A 17164-nucleotide genomic window follows, 5' to 3' on the forward strand; every position below is an offset into this window, starting at 1 on the left:
ATCAACGGGATTTTCCAGTTGGGCTAGCCACGCTTATTTGTGCGTCGGCTACCGCATGTAACGGTGCTGCCTGTTTGTGCCTTTGCTGGTGGTTGCTTCTGCCGCGATTGCGTTGACCCGCTCCGGTCTTACTTGTTTCATTAATTGTTTGCCACCAACAACAAAAATAACATTAAGTAAATAATAATAAAAACATAATAAAAACAAAGCCAGGAAAAAAACTAGTACTAATATTTGTATTTATGACGATTTATTAATGCGGCGATATATGTTGAAGCACTTGTTGTTGCTGCTGGTTTTTGTGATGCGTAGTGTTTTAATTGGAGCAAGCAGCGGAATTGACACTTGAAGATCAATTGCCTGGGGCATTTCAAGTTGGATGGAAAAATCGTATTAATTGCTAAACGAGTTTTGGACGTTTAAGAAATTTCAATTAGATAAAAAGTTTAGACAAGTAACGAAGGAACAAAATAGACTAAGAAAATAACAGAAAAATAAATAGAATTAAAATAGACTAAAAAGAACTGTAAATAAGTTCGTATAAAATAAAATAAAATTAAATTAAATAATGTAAATTAAAACTGGCTGCTTATTTATTTAAATAAATAAAGTGAAATTGAAACAAAAATTAAAATAATATAAACTAAATTAGAATATACTAAAATATGTAAATTAAATACAATGGAACAAAGTAAAAAAATTAAATTAAATATTTTGCAATAAATTAAAGTAAAAAACATATAAAAAAATATCCTCTATATAACATTATTTTTATTCTTCACACTTATTTCGAAGAAAATGCAGATACTAAATTTTTTGGTTTTGTTTTTTTTTTTATTTATTTTTGGCTCCTTCCTTCTTTTGGTAAACAAGTTAGTTTAAAATACTTTTGTTCATAAAATTTAGCAAAGTAGATTTGCGAAGTGGTAGTTCGGAAAAAGATCAGCTTTCGAAACCAGCAGTGCAATCGCCTAGAGCATTACAATTTCTATGCATTTGCATTTAATATTGAGTACCTTCATCAGTAACTTTTTTAAAAAATATTATTTTTATTCTAAAATGTTCGTTGCTATGTTTGTGGTGTAACAAATTTCCTGAAATTTCTTTAATAAATTTTATTTGAGATTTTCAAAGTTCGGATTAAAAAACTGTTGTGGCTCGAGACTCGTAGTAATAAAAATATGTAAAAAAAAACAATAACAATCAATGCAATCAGTAAAATTTGAATTTTCTGCTTTACTTTTTACTTCCTTTACTTGCGAAGTTTTCGTAACAACCTTTTCACACATTTGCGGTTTCATGTTTTAAGTTGCATGAGCGAAGGGAGCTTAACTTTAATTTTTTTATTTAATGCTAAAGCATAGTTTTCAATGAATACTAAGATGAAATATTTTATTCTTGTTTGATTTTTTTTTAATTTTCTTTTTTTGTTTGTAAGTAATTTTAATATAATTTTATCTAAGGCAGTCATATGGGAACTCTGCTCAAAATGATGTATGCGCATATTAATATTCTACCTTTCTCATTAACTATAATTTAACTAAGTTTTATATTTTATAGCAACCCTACCTATAATAAGTTTTTAAAAAACTCTGTTTTCAAAAACCTTCTGGTTGATACTTATAGTATATAGAAATTTCTCACCATAGGTAGTATGTAAAAAATGTTTTCGTAAACGGTTTGGTGGAGAGTCATGTAAAAATTTCTAACAAAAGTTTTATCCTAAACATTTTATGGCAACCCCACCTATAATGCGGTTTTAAAAACCTATTTCGTAATCATTCTGGCTGAGAGTCATATAGAAGTTTTTAACAAAATTTTAAAGCAAAAAATTTCTGGCAACCTACTTGAATTAATTTTTGGTAACAAGAACTTAAAAACTCACTTCACTTAATATTCATATGGAAAATGCTTGCTTTTAATGTAATTCGAAATATTTTGCCGTAATGTATGCACTTAAAATATATGGCAACCATATTCATGATTATTTTTTTTTATCTGGCTAATAACTATAATTAATTTACCACGCACAAGTTATAGACACAAATTCTCAATTCTCTGTCAAATATTCTATGACTAAGTGCGCACAAAAGCAAGAGCAGCAACAACAGCAATGAGTCAACCAACCCCGATAGTAAATGGAAATCAAACACTCAATAAATGTTTGCATAAACTTACGTCAATACATCCGTGTACATTCTTTTAAGAAAATTCACTTTTTACGTTGTTGGCAAACATTACAAACATACAAACATACAAACATATCTAATTAAATCTTCCACGTAAAGCGAGTGACAAGTGCAGTTTCATACTAACACACAAATGTGTAACAAATAAAAAACAAAACCAAAGTTATAATAATATTACAATAAAATACGCCTTTGGCATTACAGTGAAGCATTTCAGCCAACCAATGAGTGAAGCTCAAAAAAAAAAATATTTGAATACAAAACTCAATCACTTGCGTGTGTAACCGAAATTTCCAAGAATTTGAAATAAAAATTTAAATAAAGTGGCAAAGAATACATGAAATAAACTAAAATGGACTGCATTGAGTGAATTTACATTGAATTCGCGCTGAGTGACATTCGATGAAGTGATAAAATAAAGTAAAAACAAAAAAGAAAACCAAGTACTAAATATAAAAGACTTAAGCTACGAACCCGTTACTAAGGAGAGAAAGTCAAGAGTGAGCAAATCAATTTTAGTAGCAACATTGTTTGGCCAATTGGCAGGAATTTGGTAGTGAATATTTCAGTACAACAACAGCAAAGGAGACGTGACGTGACGTTACGTTGATGTAGCAGGAGTAGACAATACGAAGAAGTGTAGACAACGTGGTAAAAATCATGGATACGGCGGGCACTTTCTCCATATCCTATGCGGACTGGTTAACGGAGCCACGGTAAATAAAACATAAGTAAAAGAAACAGATTAAAAGTATAAATTGATAAAAGAACGCCACAATATGCTATTTTAATAATAAAATGCATAAGGAAGTCAATTTTAACAATTTAACAAAGTTGATATAAAAGACTCAAAAGAATGAAAACATAAACAAATACAATTAAATATAACTAAATAAAATATAATAAATTAAAATAAAATAAAATAAAATACAAAAAGTAAAATAAAATAAAATAAAATACAAAAAGTAAAATAAAATAAAATAAAATAAAATAAGATAAAATAAAATAAAATAAAATAAAATAAAATAAAATAAGATAAAATAAAATAAAATAAAATAAAATAAAATAAAATAAAATAAAATAAAAAAAAAAAAAAAAAAAAAAAAATAAAAAAAAAAATACAATAAAATAAAATAAAGTAAAATGAGATAAAGACAAATAAAGTTTGATAAAAAATAAAATAAATTAAGTTTAGGTCATTAAAAAATCAGTAAAAGGTAAAGCGAGATTATATAAAAAAATAATTTTTTTTTTAAATAAGGTAAATGGATATTAAATAAAAAAATAGTAATAATTAAAAAATGTAATTAAATTACATACACATTTTTATTTTATTAAAAAAAAAAAAATGAATACATGAAAAGTGCAAATTTGAAAATAATAAATCCAATTACACTAAATAATAAGATAGCTATTTTTTATTGAAGAACAAAAGTAAATAAAAGAAAGTAAATGTAGATTCTTAAATATAAACTAACAAAACAACAACAATAAAATAAGAAATAAAAGCACGAAAAGTCAAACAACCTTTTTACATATCATGCTAAACTATATTACATCGAATAAAAAATTACAAAAAAAGAAAAATTGCTACTGCTTTTTAAAGTTGGATAATTGAGAGTTCAACTCAAACATTAACACATACATTTGCTTCTTTTTTTTAATTTAGCCATACCTATTTGCGTGTTTGTATTGTTTGTTTAATTTCGATACTTAGTAGTTTTCTTTGTCGTGCTTTTTAAAACTTTCGCCAGTCTATTCTTTACTCATAAAGTCAGCAAGAAATGTAGTATGCAGGGTGTTTCACTAAGATATCTCTATCTTACAGGAACGGATAAATGTTTCCTCTAATTTGTAAACATTTTTATTATTATTATTTTCATTATTTGAAATAAAAATTGTGGGATACAATCTTGTCAAAAAAAAATATGTATATAAATATTATTTTACTGGACTACTTAGCTTACTCACTTCTTATGGAAACCTACGTTTCAAACCTGCAGAGCATCAGCACACGTTTCAAGTTCATATGGATGTATGTACTATAATATAGACTCTTACACCCCGCCACAAAACGATAACACTTCTAAATTTTTACGAGTTTTGACTATTTTTCTTTCTCTTTCATTATCAAGTAAAAGCCACACAAACAAAATTTTTAATTTCATACAAATTCCACGAGCTTTTCATGGAAATTCCACGGCTTTAAATCATAATTTCCAAAACAATTGGAATGCTGGTATGCAGTTTTAAAGTTTATTATTGTACATTTTAGTACAAATTGTTGGAGATTATCTATAACTTTTTCCTTGACGATGTTGAGCATTAAAAAAAAATATTTGATGCAATTGCCGTTTTATTTACTAGAATGTCCGTTGAAAGTACTTCAACTACGAAATTCTCAATTGGCCTGGGAAAAGTTTAACCAAAAGTTCCTGGCGTAGAATTGGGCGAGTATATGCAATGCAATTGATAAAATTTGATAGTCAATTGAACTGATTACTAATAGACATATATCGTAGCATACTAGAGAGTAAAAAAGAGGCCTAGTATCATTTTTTTGTAACAGCCTTCATCAGCATACATTATACGACCTATGTAAAGCTCAATTGGCATTTCCCCTATGTTCCCGTTCCAACTCCAAACTTCGTACAGTCCTTCGTACAAAGCCTGCCTGCTTATTAAAAAAGCAGCATCGGCCCGAAAGTTTGTCGAAGTTCGACTTTGATGAGTTATTTCCACTGCATCGCTTGCCAGCATCTCGATTTCTGCCTTTTGCTCTGCTATTGTAATGAAAATAATATCTATATATCATTATTCGAGAATAAAAGGCTTATCTTGGTATGCTATCGTAGATCAGTTTACATAATCTACAAAAGTTCTTCATGAAACTATCTCCATTTTAGTAGAGAATTTTGCAACTTTATCGCGTTGATCAATCGCATTTGACTAAATTTTTCATTACTTAATAGTTTTTGCTGGCCGCCGTAGCCGAATGGGCTGGTGCGTGATTACCATTCGGAGTTCACAGAGAGGTCGTTGGTTCGAATCTCGGTGAAAGCAAAACTAATAGAAACATTTTTCTAATAGCGGTCGCCCCTCGGCAGGCAATGGCAAACCTCCGAGTGTATTTCTGCCATTAAAAAGCTCCTCATAAAAAAATATCTGCCGTTCGGAGTCGACTTGAAACTGTAGCTCCCTCCATTTGTGGAACAACATCAAGACGCACACCACAAATAGGAGGAGGAGCTCGGCCAAACAGAAGTGTACGCGCCAAATATTTATTTATTTTTTTTTTTTTAATAATAGTTTTTGCTACTCAAACATGGAAAAGGGTTCACTCCAACTTTAGCAGAGGTCTGTTAAAGGTTTGTTCAATATGAAACCTGAAATGCTCATTACCACTTGAGGCACGCCTCAAATTTGTGAACTCATCATTATTTTTACTTCACGCATTTTTATAAAAAACAAAAAAAATTAATGCATTTTTTTTAAATATTTTTTTTAAATCTCTATTTAGCGCATTCATGCTAATTCATGCATTTTACTTAGCTCACAAATTCCACACATCTCATATCTATCATTCGTAGTTTTCTCCCTTTGAATTTGCAAAATTTGCGTAACTTTAGTTTTTGACATCGATAGTGCGGCTCGTAAGCAAATGAGTAATGGCTAATTTGCTCACTTTTTTTGACAGCACTGGCAGTCTGTCAGTCGCTTGTCATTTAGTGACCGCCCCGCGTGTAGTTTGCGTCATTAATCGCTGCTATTAAGGTTGATGTGCAAACTTATTTTTGTTTTTTGGATTTTGGTTTTTACATTTTCTAGAGGAATTTAATTAAAAGCTTAAATTAGTATTTATTTTTTGTTTGTATTAAAGTTTTAATATTTTTAATGGATTTATGTATGTAAATTTCTTATATCATTTATTTATTTTTCTCATTGCCAAATGACACTATTTTGCGCAAAAATTTTTGTTAATCAGCGCACTATTGACACAATACTTTTATTTGAATATAATGTAGTGTTTACACACACACATGTAAATGTATGTGCATATACTAAAACATAGTTGCAAATGTATGTACATATACGCACATAAATTCCCTAACATCATTGCAAAATGTGCTAACTGATTGACAGCCGAGTTGTTAATTAATCGCATCGCTTTGTGGCTAATGTTTTACGTTGAAAATTGCATCCCCTGCCACGTTGTGCTTTCATCTGGCCCACAAGCTAGCTCTATCTAGGCTGCTTACATTCATTGATGCTAATAATATTGCTAAGCCGTTTTATCTGTGTACGTGTGTGAATTATAAATTTCCATGAAAAACCGTTCAGTTCGCATGAATAATGTGAAATATTCATTTGTGTCTTGATAAATGTATATGTACTCATTTTTATTACTAAATACTAGCATTTTTATAACTATAATTCGCGATTTGCAGGCGCTAAATTTTGCGAATTTAGTTCAGGGTTTCCCCGCGCGCGAAGTGCTTACAGCTACTTATAAATTCAATAGAAATAGATGCATAGATGAAAATAAAACCAAAAACACGAAACATGCAGATATCTGTGACAATTCAATTAACCCTCCAAACAGCATGGATGTTGCAGTGTAGTAATTTTAAGAATGAATTCTTTTCTAATTGAGAGAAAGAGAGAGATGTGCGAGATACCGCTGCAGTGTAGAATAAATCACCGTTTTCTGTGGGGAATTTCTGACAGTCATGTGCACGCCATCCCTCACTACAACTCTTTGGCCAAGCCTCTTCTCAAATGTTAGGTGTGCGCCTTGATGTTGTCCTACAAATAGAGGGGCCTAAAATTTTCGTCTGCTTTTGAACGATAAATTCATTTATGAGAAACGTTTGCATAGCAAAAATGCACTTATGTATTTCAGAGTGGTGCACGCATTTAGAAAACAAAAGAAACTAAGACCTATAAAGCTATATTAATCTAAATGAAATCTGCTGAAATGGCATTATGTACAACAAATCTCCTTTTTGCTTGCGTTTGGCCGCGCTCCTCCTTGTGCTTGTAATGTGCGTCTTGATAATGCTCCACAAATGGAGGGAGCTACAGCTTTAAGCCGATTCCGTTGGTGGGTTACAGTGGTGATTCATCCAGAATCCAACTAGCGCTTGCGCACCATTTTGTTTCCAAACCCCGTTACCAACTTGTTTACCAGTTATTTACGGCATGACTATATCCAGTCTGTTCGGTCTAAGAACCTTATTAAGTTGTTTATATCTAAGCCAGACAGTTGTTCGAGGCTCTCGAACAGTGGTTTGCTCACGGTTGACATTCTGTCCTTCGATAGGGCAGGGCATTTACAGAGGAAATGGAAAATCGTGTGAGGGATGCCCATTTCGTCTGCTTGTTCTCCGACAGACCAAACGCCAGCTATGACTGCCGTCAGTCTTCAGGCGTCCAGTCGTTTCATATTTAACAAGGTTGACGATTGTTTTAGGTTAGGTGGGCCATAACGCTCTGCTAATTTTTCGTTTCGTCTGGTCTTTTCATTTACAATCCGCGATTCGGAGGTATTTTAGGGAAATTGTATTCTTGACTGCACCTAATGGTGTGAATACCGGTTCTGCAAGAGCGTTATTCATGGCAGTTCATCTGCTTTTTCATTAACTTCAATGCTGCGATGTTAAGATTAAGGAAATTTTTTGGTTTTCGCTCAAGGTGGTAAGGCTAGTTCTGCTTTGTTCCCCCAGTTTGGAGGTTCTTGTCGCTGAATCCAGTGCTGAATTGCAGCTTGGCTATCCGAAAGAATAGCGATATTGCCCATAAAAGGGGATCTGCGATTAGTAGCTCAGAAGCTTCCCCAATTGCAAGCAGTTCCGCCTGGAAGACACTGCAGGCATTAGGGAGACGCACAGATTTTCCAATTTTAAGTCTATGAGAATATATACCAGCTCCAACACCACAATCCATTTACTGCCATCTGTAGAGACTGCAGTATCGAAGTTGTTTAGTGAGAATCCCTTATTCCATTCGACCTTAGATAGAAAGAGAGTGGCAAAATTCCTATTCAATGCTACTGTCGATGTAGTCAGTCCTTTCCGAAGTTAACTGAGTTTGTCGTAATAATAGACTTGCATGACCATACGTTTTTTTCTTTCCAGCGACCCGCTTCATTTAACCTAAATGCGCTTATGGTTGCCGTCTTCTTATTATTTAGGCCTATTGGAATAACGTGTGTCAGTGCCTTGAGGGCCTCCCTAGGACATAATCTGATTGCACTGGCCGTTATTGTACAGGTCGATCTTTGTATTCTGCCGAGTAGTTTGGTGTTGTAATCTCTCCCTAGAGCTTTCCACCAGACTGGCGACTCCGTACAGGAGATATTTTTTATGCGGTGATTTCTATGTGGGGAGACAAAATCATACCTTTAATGGTAGTATTGAGTCCATAACTCGCTTCAATAAAACTATAAATTTTTGTAATTCATTAAAATAATATTAAAAAAAAAAGTTGAAATCAAGCTTCCTTTCGAATATCTCACTTCTTTTCTAAACAGATATGGCAAATCCGACTTCAGAATCACATTTTTCATAGCAAAATCAGCTAAAGAAAAAAATACAGTCTCTCAATTTGCAGAGACTTCGGTTAGGTGCACTAGAGGGTTAAATCACAATTTGTAGTAATTTTGCGGTTTTTCTCCAGATCTTTTGCATATTCGAATGGCTTATGGAATACCTATGAGCTCTTTCGAGAAAGCCAGCTGCTAAAGTTAATTGTTAATTCAACAATTATAGGCAGGTCATTACTTTATTATTACAGCAGCAATTTTACCTATATAGATTATATTGGTTATTTTTGTCCCAGTATGTGGAAAGAGTCAACAAACAACCGTTTTCTCTGTAGATACTTGCACAGTTAATTCACAAATAATTATTCAGAATGTTTGAACAAGAGATTTTGCACCACTTTCTAACACAGCCGGCCTTTTCTATGTCACAATTTGCCGAGTATTGACGTAGCTGCGCAAAAGTGAATCCAAAGTGCTTGGCTTCCAGGTCGTATCATCTAGTTTCAGGCTTGACGTGCCTGCACAATTACATGGTTTTGCGACCAATATGCCTGCTGATTACTAGAAATGCTTCGCTGTCCAAAACTTTGTTTCAATAAAGCGGGGTTTTGTGTACTGTGTGGCATGTTTGGTGCAACCTACTGGAACATATTACTGGTTGTTGGCAATTTGTATTTATGTGAGAAGTCTTAATTATTACTGACCGCTATCGTCGATTTTGAAAACATATGGTGTAATGATACGGAGCGACACCCAAAACTAACTTTAAAGTGATGTGGGTCTTGTCGTGTAAAACAAGAATCAAAATATGAAATTTGCCAAACACTTAGAACCCTGGACTAGCTTGATTATTAAACGATTTTAGAAAAAAAAACAATGTCCTTATTAAAATTATGGTTAATTCAAAACAAAAATTGGTTAAAAACTGGCTGAGTCATTCTACTTTTTATGACAAGAAAATATTTTAAAAAATAATACTTTTGGCTACACAATTCAAAAATACTTGCTTGATTATGTCATAGAGGGTACAGCATAACAGGTACCCTGGATGTGAGTGCACGAGTTAGGATGTGGGAGAATATGATAACATGAGCAACTCAGTCAGTTTTAACTGCTTTTTGAAAGCAAAAAAAAAAAACTTTCAACTTAATCATTATTAAAGGAGCCATAATAGTCCTGAATAGACATAAGAAGTAGTCTATTCAGGACTATTATGGCTTCTTTATAAAGTAATGCGAGAAAAAATAGCCAAAGTAGGAAAAAGTGAAGAAAGTTAATAAAAATTGTTTTTGCAGTGAAAGTCTAAAATTAATGAATTAAATTATTTAGCATATATACACCGTTTGAAAGATCAAAGTTTCTTCTTCTTAAAATCAATAAGAAATTAAGGTCGAGTAAAAGCACGAAAAGTTGTGGAAAATCCCTTTCTTAACAGTAAGTGATGAGTATTGAGATTGTCGGCAAATCTCAAATGTCGCTTGTGTTTTTATTCGTCAAGACCTACCAGAAAACTTACTTCACTCTCCAGGTATTTCTACTTCATTCTCTCTTCTAGCACTATGTTATGCCACGCCAAATAGTGCATTTTCGATGCGATTTCCATTGGTAGTTGATGAGCCATTCATAGACCATTACCTCCGAATTCGATGACTTTTTTAATCACTTAGTCACCGAGCCAGATGAGACCTTTATCGCTGAAGACTGGTTTGTGAAAAAAATATCTTGATTCTATAAATAAAGACCCATGATTTGTAAAGATTGCTTAGGTTTAAGCCTAACTGAACAGAAATGCTAAACACAGCTGTAGAAATGCGGCGACAGCTGGTTTAGTGCGCTGCATGTGCGCGATTTTGTTCCGTCTCGTCAAGTCGTCTTGCCAGCTTTAATTCAGTACTATGGCCCATCGGGTACCTAGCTAAACGCCTAATTTTGTTGACAGACAAATTAGAAATAGCCACCAATAGCCTGCGATGTAAATGGTTCCAGATGGCGCCATCCGAAAACCGCTACTTACTCGTATTTTGTCCTTGACGAATTTGACCATTGAGTGTCGCTAGTGCTGAAAATGAACAAACCTTTGTGTGCAAATGTATGCAGATGTATGTGTGAACGGTTTACTTTACATTTTTGGCTTTCCACTTACTTTCGCTTATTCTTCCTCTTCATCTTCTTTTTGTTTGTTTATTTTCTGCATTGACGACGCAAATTCTATCATTCTTAAGGGAGGGAGCCTGCTTTAGAGGCTTCAAAAAATCGATTTTTTCGTGGATTTTTTTGGAAAGGAAAGAAATATTCGATTGAAATGAAACTTTCTGGTTTTATAGTTATATATTTCAACAGTCTTCTCAAGCTGTTTCATTAAAATATATGGCATATTATGCCTGGTACAAGCATTTTGCCGAGGCGCCGCGAGTGTGCATGTGTCGTGCGGCGGGAAAGATGCATGTCGCAATTTTCATCCGAAACCAAAAACCCAAAAAGTTTTTTATTTTGGTATAGTATAGCTTCTAGTTAAACCAAGAAAATTAAACAAAAAGTGAGAAATTCAACAATTTTTTCAATTAAAACAAAAAAAAATTTTTTTGCAAAAACAAATTCACTTCAGATTGTTTAAAAAGTGGGTTAATCATAACTTTCTGAAGGTTTTTTAGGTTCAACTAGAAGAGAATTTAATTCCGAATACAATCAATGTTATCTCGTTTCGATAGGACGTTTAACTTTTTCCCTATCTTTCCCGCCAATTAGGAAAAATCGCAGAAATAAAAAACCGAGAAATCGCACTTCGAGCGATCCGGCCGCTCGTATACCTGCTCGACGCTTGCTCACAATTTCTTCAGTAACTCCGAAAATATTTTGAATTTGCTTCTGAAATATTGAGGACACATTCTTGGATAGTTTGGAAAGACATTTATGCAAAAAAAAATTGATTTTTTGAAGCCTCTAAAGCAGGCTTCCCCCTTCACAATAGCCAGTACTTTAGTATATAAATGATTTTGAATTTAAAATGAATTATTGTAGTTATCACTATGCGCTTACAAGTATGTAACATCTGGCACACGCAATCTATCAGAAAATAAAATATGTATTAAAAATTATTATTATTATATTATTATTATTATTATTTATTAAAAATTAGTTAACTCTACTTCGTAAGATACAAAGGCTTATCATTTTCAAATATTTGTTCCATACCTGTTTACGCTGACCTCTGACAAAAATTAGACTGCAAAAAGGTGAGAACATTATTGTAAAGTACTTTTCACGTAAACCTGGATGGCAGAATGCATAGGTGTGGCCTACATAAGACCGTCAACCGGCTCTCAGTGATTTTAAGGAATCAATGGATTTCCTGAAATAATTAGTAGTAGTTGTCTATGAAAAAACTGAGATTGCATTGATGACATAGGAAAAAAAGCAACGCAGCCCTCGCTCATTTTACTTCGTTGTTGCCTGAACAACGACTGATTGAAAGAGCGTAAGGATACGTGTGGAATAGGCTGGCAGAATTCTGCTACCAACTCCTCTATGATGTGACAGCTGAAGTTACTCTTACAATTTTCCTTTGAAACTTTGTAATCTATCATTCTTGGTTGATAGTAGCATCGAGTGACTATGTAACCCAGAATTCATAATTGTGTTAGGCACAATTTTGGTACGGCTTAAAGAGATCTTCAAGCCATACTTTGTGTAACCAATGTAAATAGAATGATGCAAAAGTCCAAGTGCGTAAATATTACATAAAATAGTGAGCTTTGCTTACAGAATACGAACTAGGGTAAATAATTTAATTGTAATAATAGTAATAATAATTTGTAATAATAATAATTTGTAATAATAATAATTTGTAATAATAATAATTTGTAATAATTTTAATACAACATTGACCAGTAGTATGCCTCAACCTGGCAGCGATTTGAGGCATATCTTTTGTATGTAGTAGAGAACACTAAATATTTTTATTTAATTTTTTGACAACGTAGCATTTTTTTTTACTGCAGGAGTATATTAATTTTTAATAGCCTGCCAAGGTTAACAACCACTGATATCATTGCTGATGCTTCCTAGTCGAGCAGTTGGTATTGGACTACAAAATAGGTATAATTATGATTTATGATGTGCGTCTTCTTGTCTTACAAATTGAATATTCCTACCGTTTTCTGCGGGGGATTTTTATAAAAACTTGTACATGTCAGAGGTACCCTGGGAGGCCTTTTTTATTATTGCTATAGCTAATAGGAAATATTTTCTCAAAACTTTTTGATGCTTCATATGTGTGAATAATAATTTGCCCGGACCATACATGTCGGAGATTCAAACTTTGTTAAAAACTGACTTTCCTCATAGGTTGCGCTACTAACCCTAGCTCAGCTGTAAAACCAAAATACCCAAGAAACGGACAACCCCGTCCTTGTCCGACTAGGAGTGACACTAAATTGTAACGTAATACTATTTTTTTTGGAATTCATTTCATCGTCAAGGACAAAAAAAATATGTTAGAAGAACTTATTGCCGAAATTATGCAATTTATTATTTTTTTAAATTAATTTAAATCCTCTTTTTTATGAACAAGTATTTCGTTTTCTTACAAAAACCGTAGAAGTATATACATACGTTTTATAACTCTGTGCAAATTACAAATAAAAAACAAAAATTTTCTTCAACATTTTACATCTCAATCAGAATTTTTAGAACAATCTCGAGTACGCAATTTCATATTCCATTGAATTTCAGTGTACATTTGAAGCGGCGTTGATTTATATCAATTTTGCTGGTGACGTGCAAATTTACTTCACATAATTTTTTTATAATAGAAGAAAACAGCTATCATCGCCAGTAAAATAAAATCTTCAAAAATCAGCATGATTTTTGAGCTACTTCAAACTTCCTTTTTATGATATCGAAATGCAATGGAAAAATTCGTATTAAAAAGTGTGAAACTTTGTGGAATTATTTTTTCCGAATTTGAAATGAGGACTTATATGGCTCGCTGTTGTAAGAGAATGCACTATATTTTCATAAAAAATATATTCAAGTTAAATTATTTCAAATTAGGTACAAGCAAATTACTGGAACTTGTCAACAATCCCTTGTGCCTTCCGGCCAATTGATATCGGAATTTCGGCTGATTATTCGGTTTTCAAAAACGGTAGCCAAAAGTTCGAGTGTAACTTTGGCAGTGTGACAAGTTGCACCGTCCTGTTGAAACCAAATGTCGTCCATCTCATCCTCTTCAATTTTTGGAAACAAAAACTCGTTGAGCATGTCACGGTAACGCTCGCCATTTACTATAACCGCGGCTCCTCGCTCATTTTCGAAAAAAATGGCCCGATGATGTCGCCAGACCAAAAACCGCACCAAACAGTGACTCGTTGTGGATGCATTTGCTTCTCTACAGTAACGTGTGGATTTTCTGAGCCCCAAATCCGACAATTTTGATTATTGACGTAGCCACCTATGTGAAAATCAGAAAAGAAGAAGATGACTCACCACTTTGAAAATAGGTTTTCAATATTTCCCAATTTTGTTCAAGCGAATAGCGTCCCATTTCGTAAACGTCAAACTTTCAAGTAAATTATGAACATATACACATCACAATAGGTGGTTCAAAATTGTATATTTGTATATTTTTAGGAAGAAAATTATTACTAATAGAATTTTTCTGTACTCCGAACTTCCAATAATTCATTACCTGCAAAGTTTCACTGAAATTATTCGAAATACCGTATAGAGCAGCAATCAGTATTTATTAGTATTTCTAAACATAAAATTGGAAAATTGAAATCAGCGTCCTTTTGTAATAGTGTAAGTTTCCAAAGGTCATCTAGCAACCCTTTTAAAAAATTTATAATTTTCATGCATAATTTCGTAAATTATTTCTAGGTCAGTTGTGCTCAGCTGAAGACACACTAATTGGCTGTCCGTTTCGCAGTTTTCATTTCTTCCCAGCAATATTCTTCCTATAATTTCATTCGTGAAAATTATCTGTTTTTTTGCCTTAATACTCGTAGTGCAATGCAAAGTCCCTTAAATTAATTTTTCTGTAAGAAGGTACGCGGATATCTTCTACGTGATTAGTCCTTTTTTCTCTGCCTTTCGAAATGGGGTTTGTTTCCCGCTTTTTTTTTTTGTTTTATTGCTTTTTCTCTTCTTTTTTCCATTTAAATGACCAATGAATCACTTAAAGTGCTGCAGCAACACTTTATCAAGAAAATGTAATAATACCTACATATCTTTGCATGAATTTACATGTGTATGTGTGTATGTATGCAGTTAGGCACATGCATTTTTGTTGCGGCCGAGCGTTGTTGTCTGTTGGATATTTGGTTTCTCACACCCCTTCCTAGGTGAAAGATTTTGTTGCCACTCACCCTTTAGCTAATACGCGCACTGGGTATGCATACACACATACGCGCTCATCCTCATGCCTCATATCCATACAATATTTCATAGTTATTTGAATATCATTGTGGTTGCGCTGTTAAAGGGTTGTTGCGCTTTATTACTGCTTTTTGTTGCTGTGGCTACGGCTGTTTATTCTTTACCTTTTATGATTTTTGATTTTTTGTTATTGTTTTGTTTTCCCTAAAGATCTGTTATGTCCTCGCCATCCTTTCCTGCCACTGTCCATCAGCTCGGCGTTATGCAAATGTAATGGTCATAAATTAGAATTGGCGGCAGTGTAGATATTTGGGCAAAGCCTCTGGCCATCTGTGCAACATTGTACAGTGATTGCGCACATACATATACAAATATGTGTTTGAGTGTATGTGTGTATTGTTGTGTGTACATAAAATATTTATTAACGATTCAGCCACCGTTAGTTTTGTGTTTTTAGTAGCGGTACTTCCTACCGTATGCTGGCGGATAATGCCGTGTGGCATTTAAATGCATGGCTGGTAATTTATTTTTACATATGTTGCAGGGATTTGCTGTTGAAATGTACAGTTAAAAATTTAACAAATAAGGAAGTCGTAATACGGAATTGCGACAAGTGGTTCCTTAGTGCCTGCCATCTGTTCGAAAATTTGATAACTACTAGTTTTGGGTATAACTTTTTTTCGTTTAAACGAAAACTTAAAATTGCGTGCATATGATTGGGATATTGTTGATATTTTTTGTTGTGAGGTAGCAACGTTAAACGTTCCCTGGATGAGTGCATCGCTGCCTCCCAATCAAGGTACCAGATTGACACCGTTTACATCGACTTTTCTCAGGATTTTGATCGGGTTTTGTATGCAATATTCATTCAAATATTAGCCTGCATTGGCTTTCACTCAGCCTTCTTGAGTTGGATTGCATCTTTCTTGCTCAGCAGCCGTGCAGCAGTCTGGCTGTCGTTGACAATATTAGGTTCAGTCCTTTCCTTGCTTGCTGTGGGGTTCCGCAAGGTAGAATCCCTATGCCGTTTTTACTGTGTTTATCAATGATATTTACTCTTGCTTCTCGTCAGCTAGATTCGTGTTGTATGCAGGTGACGTTATTCGGCGATCACTAGATTTCTCGAATCTGAGATGCAACTTGATTTAGATAATTTTAGTAACTGGTGTAACAATAATCGTCTATCTCTGAATTACCTTTTCCCCATGTGCCTCTGTTGTAGACACCTCGTATCACATATCTAGCACGCCTCTGTCAAGTTCAAGTGAAATTAAGGACTTGGGTTTTGTTTTTTTTGTTTTGGTTGTTGAGGTAGGTTTCAAAATGTCTTCGCACTTACAGCGATCATCGTTTACTACTGCGTTGAGTGGTGTGGCCACTAACACAATCTCTATTCCTCTTCTGGGGAGACTCTCTTCCCGAAACTACTTTCTGCATTATTTCGGTAGGGCCCAGAACGAGCTCTGATTCGAAGCTTACTTTTGCTAGTCGCATAAATTTTGTTCTTACCAAATCTTACAAATCTTATGCTTGCTTTTGTTAGGCGTAATAGCTCTGATTTCTCCGACCCGTATACGCTGAAGCTTTCGTATACCGCGTTTATACGTTCCAAACTTGAGTATGCATCTTTCATCCTAATTTTATTTTTGACTTTCATCCACCAGTTAATCCGTGGTGCTGTTGACTCTCCGGTGCTTCTTGCGAGAATTTTCCTTAATATTCCCTAGTTTCTCCCCTTCGTAGTTTGGAGTTTTACTATGTTGGTCTCTCAAAATACTCTTATTACTGGAGTCCTAATTGAGTTTAATAAAATTTCTAAATTTGTTGAGATAGATTTTTCATTTTCAAAATATCGCCTTTTGCAATTTTTGAATATTTATTGTAAATAGTTTACCTGTACGTTTTTTTAATATTTATTAACCATAAAATATGTCTATTTAGTCTATAAGAATCTGTTATATTCACTGGATTAATAAATAAATAAACATTTTGGAGACATTTGCTGAAATGACAGCTCTTGGCCGGAAATAAATCCGCTTCACTCTGGTGATGA

The 17164-nt window shown here is 33.6% G+C and overlaps 1 protein-coding gene across 2 annotated transcripts in view; it reads left to right on the forward strand.

Moving 5' to 3' along the window:
• The first annotated feature begins 1607 nt into the window (after nucleotides 1–1607).
• LOC128866001 (protein grainyhead-like) overlaps nucleotides 1608–17164 on the forward strand; it is a 246932-nt gene continuing 231375 nt past the window's right edge. Inside the window, exon 1 of one of the 2 annotated variants that reach the window (XM_054106453.1) lies at nucleotides 1608–2905. In XM_054106453.1, coding sequence (XP_053962428.1) covers nucleotides 2850–2905 — 56 coding nt within the window. In that variant the 5' untranslated portion in view covers nucleotides 1608–2849. The remainder of the gene's footprint in view (nucleotides 2906–17164) is intronic. The other variant, XM_054106454.1, reaches the window with a different exon arrangement.

This window comes from Anastrepha ludens, chromosome 6, assembly GCF_028408465.1.
Source record: "Anastrepha ludens isolate Willacy chromosome 6, idAnaLude1.1, whole genome shotgun sequence".
In the NCBI taxonomy this organism is placed as follows: domain Eukaryota; kingdom Metazoa; phylum Arthropoda; class Insecta; order Diptera; family Tephritidae; genus Anastrepha; species Anastrepha ludens.